The 17,826-nt window shown below is 46.3% G+C and overlaps 1 protein-coding gene across 1 annotated transcript; it reads right to left on the bottom strand.

Moving 5' to 3' along the window:
- Positions 1-16,704: 16,704 nt before the first annotated feature.
- Positions 16,705-17,598, bottom strand: LOC121864577 (proteoglycan 4-like). Its single transcript, XM_042363644.1, has one exon. The coding sequence runs from the start codon at positions 17,596-17,598 to the stop codon at positions 16,705-16,707; it is 894 nt and encodes a 297-aa protein (XP_042219578.1).
- Between the last annotated feature and the right edge of the window lie 228 nt (positions 17,599-17,826).

The following is a 17,826-nucleotide window of genomic DNA, read 5'->3' on the forward strand; positions in this document are numbered from 1 at the left end:
CACACTACACCAAACAACCACCATTATCACCACCATCGCCCCCAACCAACAACTTTCCGTCAGGTGCACAATAAACTTTGGTGTAAATATGTAAAACACCGATGTCTTTGATGATGCCAAGATACCCCCCCCACCCCCACCCCCAACCTCCCCCCACACCCACCCCCTCCACCCCTCCACCTGTTTAATTTGCACATCCTTATACCATGATGGCCTCCTCCTCACCTACCACCTACTCAGCTCATCCCCCCCCCCTGTCTCTACATCCTTCTCCTCTATGTCTGTCTCACTGTCTCTAAAATTCTACCTTACCTCACCTCATCTTACCTCCTTACCTCCCTTACCTTCTTCATCTCGTTTTCACCTCCCCTCACCTCTCCCTCACCTCATTTCCCCCATCATCCCACCCCTGCTCCTTACTTCACCCCTCCCTCCCTCCACCTCACCTCCCTCCTCATCTCACCCCTCCTCCTCCCCTCACCTCCCCTCCCATCGTCATCCCTTCCCCAATTACCTCACCTCCGTCCCTCATCTCACCCCTCCTCCTCACCTCTCTCCCCCCCTCATCTCCACCCCTCCCTCCCTCACCTCCACCTTCCTCCCTCATCTCTCACTCCCTCCTCGCTACACCTCTCTCCCCCTCATCTCACCCCCCCTGCATCCTCCTCACCCTCCCTCCATCACAGCACCCACCTCCTACCCTCACCTCCACTACCGTCCAGGACTTCTAAATTAGCTCGGGACGCCATTTGTCAAGTTTAATAAGTCTGGAGAGGTTACCATGACAACCTGAGACGCGGTGAGTCAAGTTATACTGAAGGCTGGCCACTGAGACACCTTGATGATGGCGACTTGTGGACAATGTATATTAATTAATTATTCTGTAACAGCAACAACAATAAAAACAGCACCAACAACAGCAGCAAAAACAACAACAACAACAACAACAACAACGACGACGACAACAACAACAGCAGCAAAACAACAACAACAACAACAATAATACAATACTACTACTACTACTACTACTACTACTACTACTACTACTACTACTACTACTAATAATAATAATAATAATAATAATAATAATAATAACTAGAAAAATACAACACCTATCTCACTAAGCCCTTCCCCTGTAACACACACACACACACACACACACACACACACACACACACACACACACACACACACACACACACACACACACACACACACACACACACACACACACACACACACACACACACACACACACACACACACACACACCCCATTAGAGAAGGATGAATAAGAATGAGTATAGAGAGTTAGTTAAGGATGAGTAAATAATGAATACACTGATGATGAGTATACAATGAGGTGTAATTAGTGATGAGGATTACAGTAATACCAATAAGTGATGATGAGTGAAAGATTATTGGCAACAGTGTATTTATTCAGTGGTGTGGTGGTGTGGCCATGGTGGTGGTGGCCATGGTGGTGGTGGCCATGTGGTGGTGCCATGGTGGTGTGGCCACAGGTTGGTGGCCATGGTGGTGCCAGGTGGTGGTGGCCATGGTGGTGGTGGCCATGGTGGTGGTGGCCATGGTGGTGGTGGCCCATGGTGGTGGTGGCCATGGTGGTGGTGGCCATTCATCATCTGTTGGCACTGTGTTGTGGTCTCTCTCTCTCTCTCTCAATAAGACACAGGGACATTTCACAACACATACCATCATTTAACATTTCAAAGGGACATTAAAAACACCTCTCAATTATCCACCAAATATTCAAAGGGTCGAGAGTTAATGGGTAAAGGGGGAGAAAAGGATGTTGCTAATAAGGAGTGAGAGTGGCTGGTGCTAAGGGGGATTTTAGGTGGTGAGAGTGGCTGGTGTTAAGGGGGATTTTAGGGGTGAGAGTGGCTGGTGTTAAGGGGGGGATTTTAGGTGGTGAAAGAAGCTGGTGTTAAGGGGGATTTAAGGGGTGAGGATGATAAATTTTAAGCAGGGGTGAAAATGCAATGGACATGGGTAAGGTGTAGTGATGTTATGAGGTAGGGCAGTAAATGGGTAAGAGGTGGCTGTGTTATGAGGCTAATGGAATAGTAATGGGTGAAGGAGTAGGATAGGGAAGACACAAAAGGGTAGAGCTAATGGCTAATGGAGCGGATAGGCAGAATACAATGGGTAGTAATGGTACCTGGTGAAAGAGCTGGTTGTAAAAACATTGGTGAAGGGGGAAAGGGAGAACAATGGAATGACTAATGAGAGAGAGAGAGAGAGAGAGAGAGAGAGAGAGAGAGAGAGAGAGAGAGAGAGAGAGAGAGACTGTGTATTTTGCATAAATTTCGTAACTCCACATAAGGGAGTGTAAACATTTGGAAGTGTGTGTGTGTGTGTGTGTGTATTTAAGAAATTCACTTTTAAGATGGTAAAAACAGTCATAGATCCAGCCTCCTGTCCACTATTTCACTCATCCAAATACTCATCCAGGCATCCATCTCTTCATCCATTCACCCATCCACCATCCCCTAGCCTACCTCGGCATCCACCCTCCTATCCACTCATCCATCTCCTTACCTACCTCGACATCGACCTTTCCATCCACTCATCCAGTCATTCATCCACTTATCCAGTCATTCATCCACTCAACCAGATATCCATTACTGTCACTCCATAAATTGTGCTCAGAGAGTGTGTGTGTGTGTGTGTGTGTGTGTGAGGTGCAGTACGACACGCTTCACCCCGTCACCCGGCATCAAAACACAAACAGGGGGAGGGGGGGATGGGGGAGGGGGGGAGGGGGAGGTGCGGTGTTTCCCGGCGTCCATCTGTCATGCTGCATTGTCGAATTTCACCCTTAATGTGTTATCTCTCTCCTCCTTCCTCCCCTATTCTCTTCTTCTCTCCTTCTATCTCCTTCCCCCTCCTTCACTCTCCATTATTCTCTTTCCTCATTTTTACTTAATTCTATTCTGATCTAATTGGCTGTGTCTTTCTCCTCTTTCTCCTCCTTCTCCTCCTTCTCCCACACTCTCTCTCTTTTCTCAATTCTTCCTTCTTTCTCCCTTATCTGTTCTTATATTTTTACTCACTTTCCATCCGATTTCCTTTCTCTTATTGTATTTTCATCCCCTTTTGTCTTTTCTCTTCGTTTGTCTCCTTATTCTCTTCTTCTCTCTCGTCCTTCCTCCGTTTCTCTCATTTTGTCTCTCCCTTTTTTTTATATATTCCATTTCTCCCTTCTTTCCTCTCTTCTCTTTCTCTACTCGCCTCCTTTCGTTCTCCTACCTCTACCTTTTCCTTCTCAACTCGTTTCCTGCTCTCTCCCCCTTTGTTATCTCATCTCCCTTTCCTCCCTCTTCTCTTGTCATCTCTTCCATCTTCCCTCCTCCTCTCCTACACTCTTTCCATCCTTATCATATCGTCTTCTCCTCCATCTCCTCGTCCTCCTCTTCCCTCTTGTCAACACCATCTCCTCGCCGTCTCTCTTATCTCCTCTCCACTCCTCCATTTCTCATTTTCCTTATCCTGCCTCCTCTTTTCTATCATGTCCCAGAGTAACCAACCCATCATGTCTCTCTCTCTCTCTCGGCCATTAAATTAAATACCAATATTTAACTTCTACAATTTTCTCTCTCTTTCCAGCGCTCAAGAGAGATATATAACCCAACCCCCGACAGTCTCAGTAAATTGTAACCTAATATTGGCTTGTTAGTTGAAGTTGTTCCCATCAAAGTTTGGCTTCTTAAAAAAAAATAAAAAATATATATATAACGATAAATGCCAGACGAGAATCAAATAAATACGGAGAGAGAGAGAGAGAGAGAGAGAGAGAGAGAGAGAGAGAGAGAGAGAGAGAGAGAGAGAGAGAGAGAATCATGATGTGTTGGCTACTTTTGGACATGATAGAGAAGGGGAAGGGGAGAGGGGGAGGCAATTAACAAAATAATTTACTATGCAAAAATTATTCATATTCAGAGTAAATATTTATACATGCTGCATCATAAATAATCTTGTATAATAATAATTTTTCTACCTACCTAAATCACGCTACCTGTTAATTAATACAAAATAAATTAAAACACAAATAAACGCTAAAATAGTCATAGAATTACCTTTATCAATACAACAAATAATAAATCAACTAAATATCCGCATATGCAAATCTCCAGATACCTGTAATTGTTAGTAAGGTAGTTAGTTGATTCTCACAGCCTTCACCACACACACACACACCTGGCGGGTCTAATTATACCTTTAAGCCTCTCTAGGGTGGTTGATGACGCACCCACCTCTTGAGATCTTACATCTACAGAAAAAATCGTTCCTTTTAGGGTGTGTGTGTGTGTGTGTGTGTGTGTGTGTGTGTGTGTGTGTGTGTGTGTGTGTGTGTGTGTGTGTGTGTGTGTGTGTGTGTGTGTGTGTGTGTGTGTGTGTGTGTATGTGTGTGTGTGTGTGTGTGTGTGTGTGTGTGTGTTTATAAGTTTCTGTATGTCAACCATCATGTGTGTTATTGTGTATATCAGTTATCGTGTGTGTAATAATAATAATAATAATAATAATAATAATAATAATAATAATAATAATAATAATAATAATTGACGGTTTATTGAAAAAGTTCTGCAGCCCGAAGGCTGAAAATATACATTGGACATAAATGACTTATTACATACATTGGTGGTTTAACAAAAGCCTTCATTAGAGAAAGGTAAAGGAACATACAGTGAACATACAGATTATTGTAGGTGTTGAACAGCAGACACATAGTGTAGTAACTCCCTCCCAGATGGTGTTAGGAGGGACCTGACGTGGTGTAGTAGTTCCCTCGTAACAAGGCTAATAAAGTACTTGGGTTCATACAAAGGAGTGTTAGTTACAAGACTAGCGAGGTCATCCTAAAACTGTATCTTGCTCTTGTGAGACCACACCTGGATTACGCAGTTCAGTTCTGGTCACCGTATTACAGAATGGATATAGAATCCTTGGAAAGAATTCAGAGGAGAATGACAAGACTAATCCCGGGCATTCGGAACCTTGAGTATAGAGACAGGTTTAAGCATCTTAATTTACACTCCTTCGAGAGACGTAGAGCGAGGGGCGACCTGATAGAGGTGTATAAGTGGAAGGCAGGGCTAAACAAAGGGGACATTACAAAGGTACTCAAACTATCCAACCAGGAGCGAACTCGTAACAAGGGTTTTAAATTAGACAAATTTAGATTTAGGGGTGAAATAGGTAAACACTGGTTTGGAAACAGAGTAGTGGATGAATGGAACAAGTTACCAAATATCATCATTAACTCGAATACGCTGAATAGCTTCAAACATAGGTTGGATGCTTATATGAGCAATAGGGGTTGGGTGTAAACGGGACTGCCCAGTATGGGCCAATAGGCCGGCTGCAGTTTCCTCCATTCTTATGTTCTTATTTGGTAGAATCCTTTGGGGTTTGTTTTCGCCTCCCCTGCTACCTTCAGTTCATAGTTCCTCTTGGCTTTTCTTATCTCGGTCCTAACCCTACCGGCCAATACCTTATAATACTCCCGGAGGTAAAATTCGCCACGATTTATCCTTCTACCTATAGCCTTCCTTTGGCCAATAATGTTCTTTAAATAATTATTTATCCATTTAGGGTCATTGTTGTCTGATCTGAGTTTTTTGTATGGTATGTTCTGCTTTTGTGCAGTAAGTAACTCGTTATTTAAATCTCGTTATCAGGTCGATGTCATCTTGGTTCACATCCAAGCGTGACACCCCCTCTCTCAGCTGCCTCTTTAAACTATCAAAGTCTGCCCTTCTGAAATCTGGGACTTTAATGGAATTCCCTTTACGTCTGACCTGAAAATCTAACTGGAATCTAATTTCTTTGTGATCGCTGTTTGCAAGTTCGTTCCCTACCTCGACATTGCTTATGATGTTTTCTCTGTTCGACAGAACTAAATCGAGTATATTATTACCCCGGGTGGGTTCGGTTATATGTTGACTTAGGAAACAGTCCTGGATCGTTTCGAGGAAATCCTCTGATACTGAGTTACCCGTAAGGTCAATCCAATCTATTTGGCCAAGGTTAAAATCGCCTACTATACAGACTTTGTTGTGCATGGAAGCCCTGCGCATTTCATCCCATATAAGTCTCTCATTAACTCTATCAAGATTGGGAAGTCTATATATTACTCCTATGATTAATTTTTCCCTACGGTCGATTAATTCTATCCAAATTGTTTCTGTATTCCGCTGTTTTTATTTCCTTATTTATTTCGCACTTCAGATTATCCCTGACATAGATGGCTACTCCGCCTCCTTTCCTGGACGGCCTATCAGTATGGAACAATTTGTAATCCGCAATTTGGTATTCGACAGGTAACTCACGTGAGTCTAGGTTGATCCATGTTTCAGTGAATGCTATTATATCGATTTTTTCGGTCATACCAAGGCCCTAATATCATCCATTTTGTTTCTCATGCTTCTACTGTTCGCGTAGTAGACATTTAAGTTAGTCATGTTCTGAGTCCTCCCTTTACCGAGTTTAGGTGTGGTCCCAGGCTTCCCTATGGTGGACGGATTAACACATCGCTGGTTGTTGTTGTTGGGTCTCACGGGCAGTTATCACTGGGTACCTGTGTGAAGGTTAACTTGGGTACGACTCGGCTGTTACTGTTGAGTTGTTCTCACTGACTTAAATACTGTTCAACACTGGTTCCATTCCTTTCCTAAATGAAATTGTATCTTCTGGCGAGAACTTGTTGATATTCCGGTGGGGAGGAGGGTTCAGGGGAGGGAGTTGGTATGGGCCAGCATAACAGTTGACCTGGCTGCTCCCAGAGGAGCGCCAGGTACGTCTTGACCCTTCAGTGGTCAGTGTGTGTGTGTTCGTCATCCTCTATTCCTTTCCACGACTATTATCCACTTCCCTGTACCATCCTACCCTATTCTTACCCATTACTACTATTCTTTTTCATCATACGTTGCCCTTCTCATCACATAACAACAACAACAACTATGTTACATTTGTAGAGAAAACACTAAATTATGAATTTAAATCAAACTGCTACACCGATTTTCATGATTAATCAGATTTATTGAAATCCGTTTCCCGTAATCCGAAATTATAATTTAGCCCAACCTCCCCTATCGTATTCTCTCCCGTCCCACCCCCACAGTGTTTAATACAGCAGCTGTAATTTGATCCGACTAATTTTTGCACTTATTTCAGCCAAGGACGGAGAGAGGCTGTGGCCGCACCCATTCTGGTTAACTTTACTTTGTAAAAAAGAAAACTTTTGAACGCCGAGTATCCCTCTAATAATACAGTAATAATAATATTAAATCACTGTGTACGGTACAGCATGTGAACAGGTGGTGAGGAGTGATTAAGTTACCTGGGTGTCTGGCCTCCTGCCACAAAAATGTTGACCCCTGGGGGATCCATTGACCTTTTAGTAACCATTGGTGCTCCCTTGTGACCTCTGAGAATCTATGGTTACGCTACTCCTCCCACCTCGGGGCGAGTCACGTAAAAACAGGTCACCAGACTCCTCCCACAAGGTGGTCGAAGACGGCGTTACAAAAAGAGCAGCAGGTGTCCGGTTGTCTTGACTCCATTTGGCTCAGTATCAGGGATGAAGGTGTTGGTTTACCTGGTCACGGCAGCTGTGTGTGTGGCCGTGGGCCACGGCAGGCCACCTCAACACACTCAACTTCTCGACCCGTCAACACAAGGAACTGATTATCCTGTTTTGTCACCCCTGGCTAGTGAGGACCTCAGTCCCGTGACACAAACTTCTGGTTTGTCAACACAAGCCGAGGAGGACCAAGAAGAGCACAACCTCAATACCTACGCTGACGAAGCATCGCCAGCCGCAGAAGTAATAACCGAATCGATGGATCTGCGAGATATTGCCGACACAGAGAGACAAGGAACAGAAGAGGAGCTCCGGGTCATCATTACTCAACAGGAAGAAGACACACAGCCCATCACACGGAGGGACGGGACGACCTCCACGGGATACGACCTAAGGGGGAAAATGATGCAGGGACTTGAGTGGCTGAAGGACCTGTTCAACCCTCCTGGAGGATATCAAAAATCCTTTTGGTATCGTTGGATAACTGAGAAACTCGCCGACCTCCGCCCACCCCCACAACCTTCCTTTAACGAGGACGGTGTTCTGTTCTTCAGTTCAGGTTCATTGTGACAGATCTCCACCGAGACCCATATAATACAATGTTTTTCAATGTCTATATACTTATGTTTATAACTTATACATGATTAAGTTATATGGATAAATCATAAAGTTTACAAATATAATAAAATGCAATAAATTATACACCTATGGCTGCTCTAGTTCATTATCGGCACACTGAAGCAGGGACTGTACTTGACTAATCCTGACACCTTATACCTGCACGACCACCACACCTGTCACGCGGTCACCTGTACAGAGTGAACAAGTGTACATTACCGTCAGCCAGGTGTTGGTCTCACTCACGTACCTGCAAAAAGGAGATTATTATGGTTAATTAATGAGGTGTATCTTAAGTTGAAAAAGTAATTAAAACAAATGAAATTAATAGAACACAAGGTAATAAATAATAATTAACGTACACTCACTAAACACACACACACACACACACACACACACACACACTCTGAAACATACACACAATCCTCTCTCTCTCCACGTCCTTCTCTGCCAACTGTGAAAGAGAGAGAGAGACCACGCCAAGATTTCCTCAATCATGAAGTCATCTCCCTGGCTCTTGTTGCATGACAGGTTGATATCTAATACATATAGTGCATGATCAGTCAATTACACACACACACACACACGCACACACACACACACACACACACACACACACGAGACTGCACCTACCTCTCACCAGTTAGTTTATGTTCAGGTGTACAATTTTTTCGTCATTTCAAAATACAAGCTTACAATTTTTTAGTAACTTTAAAGACGATGGTTTAACCCTTTGAGGACGATGATTTAACCCTTTAACGACGATGGTTTAACCCTTTGATGACGATGGTTTAACCCTTTGATGACGATGGTTTAACCCTTTGATGACGATGGTTTAACCCTTTAACGACGATGGTTTAACCCTTTGATGACGATGGGTTAACCCTTTGATGACGATAATTTAACCCTTTGATGACAATGGTTTAACCCTTTGATGACAATGGTTTAACCCTTTGTTGACGATGGTTTAACCCTTTGATGACAATGGTTTAACCCTTTGACGACGATAGTTTAACCTTTTGACGACGATGGTTTAACCCTTTGATGACGATGGTTTAACCCTTTGATGACGATGGTTTAACCCTTTGATGACAATGGTTTAACCCTTTGATGACGATGGTTTAACCCTTAACGACGATTGTTTAACCTTTGAGGACGATGGTTTAACCCTCTGAGGACGATGGTTTAACCTTTGAGGACGATGGTTTAACAGACAGTTAAAAACATAGACAGAAAGACATTCACCTCATTTCAGACTTATCCACATAAACTCAGACAGACAGACATCAGACACACACCTGCAAATTTTATCCACAGAAACAGACAGACAGACAGACAGGCAGACAGACAGACAGACAGACAGACAGGCAGACAGACAGGCAGACAGGCAGACAGACAGACAGACACACTCCTGTTACTCTTATCCACAGAAACAGACAGACAGACAGACAGGCAGACAGACAGACAGACAGACAGGCAGACAGGCAAGACAGACAGGCAGGCAGGGCAGGCAGGCAGGCAGACAGACAGACAGACAGACAGACAGACAGACAGACAGACAGACACTCTGCACATTTCACTCATCAGAAACAGACAGGCAGACAGGCAGACAGAAAGACAGACAGGCAGACAGACAGACAGACAGACAGACAAGATCAGTTATAAGGTGTTGTTCTGCCTGTCTGACTTGCTTCTGATGAAAAACTTTACGAACGGGCAGACATACGAAGGTAAAAGGGGGAGAGAGAGAGAGAGAGAGAGAGAGAGAGAGAGAGAGAGAGAGAGAGAGAGAGAGAGGAGAGGAGAGAGAGAGAGAGAGAGAGAGAGAGAGAGAGAGCCATCACATTCACCTAACAAACTCTCTAATGTAAACATGAATATGAATGAATGAAAAATTACTCCAATTACTTAAAATTTGAAGTAAAACCAAATGAATGAATACAATAAATAAATAAATAACTAAATAAATAAGAGAAACAAATATGATAAAACACAAATGAAAAACAAAGCCAACAAAGTGAAAAAAAACATATTGAAGGAAAGACGAGGAGATAAAGAACAAAATGGAATAAACGAAGGAAGGAAGTGAAAAAGAATAATAAAAGGTGGAAACAGAAGATAGGAAGAATGGGGTGAAAAATGTCCCGATGAAATATATCTGAAACTGACTGAAGTATATTGCACAGACAGACAGACAGACAGACAGACAGACAGACAGACAGACAGACAGATAGATAGATAGAGGAAGACAGATTGATGTAAAGAAATTTATAAACTAATAAATATATAAATACAGAGGGTAAGGGGAGGAGGGAAGGGGAGGGGAGGAGAGGAGAAGGGGAGGCAGGGGAAGGGGAGGAGAGGGGAAGGGGGAGGGGAGGAGAAGGGATGGGAGAGAGAGGGAAGTGGGTTAGATTACTTCCCTGTAACATACACAGGGGTAGGGAGGAGGAAGGAAGGGAGAGAAGGAAAGGGAAGGAGAGAAGAAAGGGACGGAAGGTAAGGAAACGGAGAGAAAGAAAGGAGAGGAAAGGAAGGTAAGGAAGAGAAAGAAAGAAAGAGAAGGAAGGAAAGGAAAGAGAAAGGAAAGGGAAAAGAAAAAAGGCAGTGAGTAGAGAGGGGAGGGCTATATCTTATCTCTACCAAAAATGGGTAGAGAGGGCGGAGGGAGAAGGAGGAGGTAGAGAAAGAGGGAGGTAGAGAAGAGGGAGGTAGAGAAGGAGGTAGAGAAGCAGGAGGTAGAGAAGGAGGAGGTGAGGGAAAGAGGTAGAGAAGGAGGGGTAGAGAAGGAGGAGGTAGAGAAGGAGGGAGGTAGAAAGAGGGAGGTAGAGAAGGAGGGGGTAAAGAAGGAGGGGGGGAAGGGGGGAGGTAGAGGAGGGGAGGTGAGAAGGAGAGAGAAGGAGGGAGGTAGAGAAGGGGATGTAGAGAAGGAGGGAGTAGAGAAGGAGGGAGGTAGAGAAGGAGGGTGGTAGAGAAGGAGGGAGGTAGAGAGGAGAGTAGAGAAGGAGGGGGGGTTAGGAGAAGGAGGAGGTAGAGAAGGAGGAGGTAGAGAAGGGAAGGAGGTAGAGAAGGAGTAAGAGAAGGAGGTGGGGTTAGAGAAGGAGGAGGTAGAGGAGGGAGGTAGAGAAGGAGAGGGGTAGAGAAGGAGGGAGGTAGAGAAGGAGGGAGGTAGAGAAGGAGGGAGGTAGAGAAGGAGGGAGGTAGAGAAGGAGGGAGGTAGAGAAGGAGGGAGGGGAGAAGGAGGGGAGGTAGAAGGAGGAGGTAGGAGAAGGAGAGGAGGTAGAGGAGGGAGGTAGAGAAGGAGGAGGTAGAGAAGGAGGGAGGTAGAGGAGAGGAGGTAGAGAAGGAGGAGGTAGAGAAGGAGGGGAGGTAGAGAAGGAGGTAGAGAAGGAGGGGAGGTAGAGAAGGAGGGAGGTAGAGGGAGGGGAGAGAGAAGGAGGGAGGTAGGAGAAGGAGGGGAGGAGAAGGAGGGAGGTAGGAGGAAGGAGGGGAGGTAGAGGAGGGAGGTAGAGAAGGAGGAGGTAGAGAAGGAGGGAGGAGAGAAAGGGAGGTAGAGAAGGAGGGAGGTAGAGAAGGAGTGGGGGAAGAGTAGATAGAGAAGGAGGGACGTAGAGAAGGAGGAGGTAGAGAGGAGGAGGTAGAGAAGGAGGAGGAGAAGGAGGAGGTAGAGAAGGAGGAGGTAGAGGGGAGGTAGAGAAGGGAGGTAGAGAAGGAGAAGAGGTAGAGGAGGGGAGGTAGAGAAGGAGGAGGTAGAGAAGGAGGAAGGTAGAGAAGGAGGGAGGTAGAGAAGGAGGAGAGAAAAGAAGGGGGGTAGAGAAGGAGGGTGGGGAGAAGGAGGGAGGTAGAGAAGGAGGAGAGAGAGAAGGAGGAGAGTAGAGAAGGAGGGAGGTAGAGAAGGAGGGAGGTAGAGAAGGAGGTGGGGGTTAGAGAAGGAGGTGGGGGTTAGGAGGAGGAGGTAGAGAAGGAGGGAGAGAGAAGGAGGAGGTAGAGAAGGAGGGAGAGAGAGAAGGAGAGAAGGTAAGAAGGAGGGGAGGTAGAGAAGGAGGAGGTAGAAGGAGGAGGTGGGGGTTAGAGGAGGAGGAGAAAAGGAGAGAAGGAGGGGAGAAGGAGGTGGGGGTTAGAGAAACAGGGGGTAGAGAAGGAGGGGTAGAGGAGGAGGTAGAGAAGGAGGGAGAGTAGAGAAGGAGGGAGGTAGAAGGAGAGAGAGGAGGAGAGAAGGAGGAGGTAGAGAAGGGGAGGTAGGAGGTGGGGGTAGAGAAGAGGAGGTAGAAGGAGGGGGAGAAGGAGGAAGAGGGAGGTGGGGGTTAGAGAAGGAGGTAAGTAGAGAAGGAGGTAAGGAAGGAGGTGTAGAGGAGGGAGGTAGAGAAGAAGGGAGAGAGAGAAGGGGAGGGAGGTAGAGAAGAGGGAGAGAGAAGAGGAGGTAGAGAAGGAGGGGAGGTAGAGAAGGAGGAGGTAGAGAAGGAGGAAGGAGAAGGAGGGAGGTAGAGAAGGAGGAGGTAGAGAAGGAGGAAGGAGAGAAGGAGGGAGGTAGAGAGGAGGAGGTAGAGAAGGAGGTGGGGGTGGAGAAGGGAGGAGGTAGAGGAGGAGAGGTAGAGAAGGAGGAGGTAGAAAAGGAGGGAGTAGAGAAGGAGGGAGAGTAGAGAAGGAAGGGAGAGAAGGAGGGGGAGTAGAGAAGGAGGAAGTGAAGGAAATAATGGATGAAGGAGGAACACATTATGGAAGGGGGGAGATGCTATCGAGACATCTATTTATGTTGATTGAAGACGCCAGAGGGGACGTGGAGAGGGAGAGAGGGGAGAGGGAGGAGAGGTGAGGGGAGAGAGGAGAGAGGGGATGGAGGAGAGAGGTGAGAGAGGGGAGAGGTGGGAGAGGAGAGGAGAAGTGAGGTGAGAGGGAGAGGGAAGAGAAGAGGGAGGGAGAAGGAAAAGGTAAGAGGAGAAAGAGGGAAGGTAGAAGAGAGGGACGGAGAGACGGGGAGAAAGGGAGAAGAGAAGAGAGAAAAGGAGGAAAGATGAAAGGGAGAGGGAAAGAGAGAGAGGGAGAAGAGAGAGAGAGAGAGAGAGAGAGAGAGAGAGAGAGAGAGAGAGAGAGAGAGAGAGAGAGAGAGAGAGAGAGAGAGAGAGAGAGAGAGAGAGAGAGAGAGTTGCAGAGCCTTGAGGACGAAGGAGGGTGAGAGGTTGGAAGGAAGGGAGGAAGACCAGGAGGAGGAGAGGAAGAGGAAGACAAGAAGAGGAGGAGGAAGACCAAGAGGAGGAGGAGGAGACCAAGAGGAGAGGAGGAAGACCAAGAGAGGAGGAGGAGGAGGACCAAGAGGAGGAGGCAAACGGAAGGAAATACAGTATATTTTAAAAGAGTAGAGAAGAGAGGATAAAGAGAAGCAGAAGAGAGGGGTGAGGAGAAGAGGGAAAGGAAAAGAGGAGGGAAGAATGAGAAAGAAGATAGAGATAGGAGGACGAGAAAGGAATGAGAAAGAAAGGGAAGGGGGAAGGAAGGAGGAAAGAGAGATGGGGTGGATGGAGAGAGAGGAGAAAGAGAGAAGGAGAAGGAAAAGGGAGAAGAGGAGAGGGAAGAACTGACAATGGTGTGTGTGTGTGTGTGTGTGTGTGTGTGTGTGTGTGTGTGTGTGTGTGTGTGTTCGCCTAAATCTGTATCCGATTTCAGTGTTAAAATTGACATTGCAATATTAGAAGAAGCAGTACCTGACACCCACATTCAGATTTACAGCAAAATATATCTTACAGATTGTACCAGCCAACACTGGACAAAGAACATACCAACAGTTAGTGACTAGTGAAACTGATAACTGAAATGATAAATAATATGAAGCACCATATCAGAAGGTTAACTGAAACACACAAATACTATACATAATAAAATAAAATAAAACTACACACATAATAATACTATAATAATAATAACATCTAATAGTAATAACACAAATAATAGTAATAATAATGAAATTGAAGTTTATACATGAGTCACATAATATAGTAAGGGATAAATATAGATTTAACAGCCTCTGTATTTTATGCTCAAATTAAAGACGTCTACAAGAACAAAAATTAATAAAATAAAGATGGCTTATATCAATAGTTTACTATCTTTTAATAACAAAGCCAATATAATAAATCACTGGCAAACTAAAAAATTTTTATTTAGTTACGCCTCACATTTACCCATACCTATGTACTACTAACGTACTGCAAACAAAGGAAGGTGTGGTTGGAGGTCTGCTTGCTGTGGGAGGAGGAGAGGGAGGGAGGGAGAAGGAAAAGGGAGGAGAGGAGGGGAGGGGAGGGAGGAGGGAGAAAGGAGGTAAAGGGAAGGGAGAGATGGAGGGAGGGGAGAAGGGGAGGGGGAAGAAGGGAGGGGAGGGAGAGGTAAGGGGAGGGGAGAGATAGAGGGAGGGAGAAGGGAGGTAAAGGAAGGGAGATGGAGGGAATGAGAAAGGAGGTGGAGAGAGGAAGGTAAAATGAAGGAGAGAGGGGATAAAGGGAGGGAGAGGCAGTAACAGGTTAACTGAAGGATAAAGAGGATAGCAGTGGAGCGGCTATGGTCAAGGCTACCACTCACCATCATCTGAAAGACGCGCTGCCTCAGGCAAAAGAGTTGCTTGGTATAATATTTGCAGTACATAGTAAAGCATAGTGAGTTTTGTGACGAGGGTTGACTACAGAACCGGGGTCAGGCTATATTGAAGGGTAAGCTGTTGCGCAAGAGAAACTGCATTGTGGGAGAAAGCGGCATTCACCAACGCATTTTAAACAGGATACTGAAATGTTTATGGGGACAACGAGTGCTTCATGATGCCTGAGTTTACTGAATTGACCACATCACGATTTTTTTACAGTGCATATGCTCAACATTGATGCAGAGGATGACACAAGGAGGTTTTTATGCGACTTGACAGTGCAACTCTATTCCTCAGAGAATATAAGATTGTGCCCTGGCGACTCTAATGCCAGAGTGGCAGAAATGCTGACATTTGGCAGGAATCATAGGGAGAAATGGACAAGGGTGTAATCTCAATGTCTCTTAGCAAGTGTGCTGCACACAGCCTCACTTAATACCAATACTCTTTTGTTAGCAGGCCGACAGCCTGGGGACGTGGCAACACCCACGACCAAAAACACTGGCATTTTGCTGACTACACACAGCTGTGAAAGAGATTAATGATGTTTCATCACTAGTGCCAGCGTGGCCACACCACTGTGACACATCATCGGCTTGTCAGGCCTCAAACAAAGGCAACAAGTCTATTCGATGGATAACATTATATTTAATGTTACGTTAGGTTGTGCTATTTCAGCAGCCTCTCGTCATCTTGATTTCTCTTCATTTCCATGTACAGAGCAAATGTCACATGCTTATAATTTTAAACATCAAGGTGACCAGGGGTCTAGGTCGGGACTTTTTATCAGAAATTTAACACTTCTTAATGCAAAGTTTTACTCAAATGTGTACAGTAAAAAGTACACATGACTTCAGAATATTCTCAATATTAAGCACACATGGACGCAAAATGGCTTCAAAATGCCTCAAGGATATAGATATCAGGTAAAAAAACTCAGGAAGGCTTCACACCAAAAATACTGGTGGGTTGCTGTGTTCACTGCCTACCACTGGCTCACTCTGTTTATGGGTTTTGCATACAAAAATTTGTTGTTCATTCTACTACGGTTCTGAAGCAAGCCAACAATTAGCACGGTTTAGACGTTTGGGGGATGACGAACTCTTTTATGGCTTCACCGCCTCACTACTCTTCCCCTACCTTAACGCCCCTGTTTTATTTGTTTTTCCGGCACTCACCACCCATAGGTAGCCATGACGTATTTTATACTGCTCTGCGGTTCACCACATTTTTCCGAAGGTCGAGAGTACTTCGGTATAGACCGTGACACCAGTGTTCCCAAAGTTTTATCCCTGGCTACGTGTTAGGTTTCGTATTTTCATAAGCTGCGCTCAAAATAAATAGAAAGCTCAACACCATGGTTTTGGTTGTCGCCCTCTTGATGGGGACTGTGACACCACGCGGTCAGCCGGAGCGCAGGCGCCTGGTGCCCGATGAGGTTTACTTGATGGGCACTTTGGCGTTTCGTTGGTTCTTTAAAATATTGTTAGACTCTTTGGGCACTGCCCTGTTCTTGCCTGGGGCAGGTGTCCGGGTGGTCGTTGCAACGGGACTCAGTATCTTCTGGGCACTGCCCTGTTCCGGCCTTGTTGGGGCAGGTGTTCGGGTGGTCGTTGCGTCGGGACCAGGCCTTCCGGCACTGCCTCTGTTCTGGCCTTGTTGGGGCAGGTGTCGGTGGTCGTTGTAACGGGACCAGTAATCTTCTGGCACCGCCCTTGTTCTGGCCTTGTTGAGGGAGGTGCTCGGTGGTCGTTGTAACGACCACCTGGGCACTGCTCTTGCCCTGGCCTTTGTTGGGGCAGGTGTTCGGGCGTTGCAACGGGCTAGTATTTCGGCACGTTTTGCCCTGTTCAGCAGGCGCCCGTGGTCGTTGTAACGGGACCAGTAACGGCACCGCCCCGGCCTGTTGGGGCAGGTGCCCGTGGTCGTTGTAACGTGACCAGTACTCTGGGCACCGCCCTGCCCTTGTCTTGTTGGGCAGGTGTCCGGTGGTCGTTGTAACGACCAGACCTTCCGGCCACGCCCCTGCTCGTTCTGTTGGGGCAGGTGTCGGGTGGTCGTTGCACGGGATCAGTACCGCACTGCCCGGTTCTGGCTGGGGCAGGTGTCCGGGTGGTCGTTGTAACGGGACTAGTATCTTCCGGCACGCCCTCGTTTCGCTCTGTTGGGGCAGGTGTTCGGGGGTGGTCGTTGCAACGTATCGGGCACGCCTTTGTTTCTTTGTTGGGGCAGGTGCTCGGTGGTCGTTGTAACGGGACCAGTACCGGGCACTGCCTTGCCCGTTTCCTGTTTCCTGTTGGGGCAGGTGTTCGGGTGGTCGTTGTAACGGGACCAGTACCGGCACTGCCCTGCCCTTTTGCTCTTGTTGGGCAGGTGTTCGGGTGGCCGTTGAACGGACCAGTAATCTTCTGGGCACTGCCCTGTTCTTGTCTTGCTGCTGGGGCAGGTGTCCGGGGTGGTCGGCTGCAACGACCGAACCTTCCGGGCACGCCCTGCCTGTTCTGGGCAGGTGTACGGGGTGGTCGCTGTAACGGGGACCAGTATCTTCCGGCCACCGTTTCGTTTCGTTCTTGTTGGGGCAGGTGTCCGGGGTGGTCAGCAACGGCCTGGTACTCGGCCAATGCCCGGTCTTGTTGGGGCAGGCGTCTGGCCGGTGTTGCCGCCTCGGCACGTGTCAACGGCTTGGTGGTGAAGTAGCCCATTAACAGGGTGATGAAGCGTACCACCTTGCGGGTTAATATCATAAGCGACCACAGATGCACAATATATCAATAATGTTCAAAACCTGATGTCATTTTGAAGAATTACTTAAATTATATAGTAAAACATTTTAATTTGACAATTATTACTCAAGAGAACTGGAGATGGAGAAAGGAAATAGCGATCTCACCAAGGTGTGGGTAGGCAGGTGTGTAGGCACGTGTAGACAGGCACGTGTAGGTAGGTAGGTGTAGGCAGGTAGGAGGTGTGTG

This window comes from Homarus americanus, unplaced genomic scaffold, assembly GCF_018991925.1.
Source record: "Homarus americanus isolate GMGI-L3 unplaced genomic scaffold, GMGI_Hamer_2.0 scaffold48123, whole genome shotgun sequence".
Lineage (NCBI taxonomy): Eukaryota > Metazoa > Arthropoda > Malacostraca > Decapoda > Nephropidae > Homarus > Homarus americanus.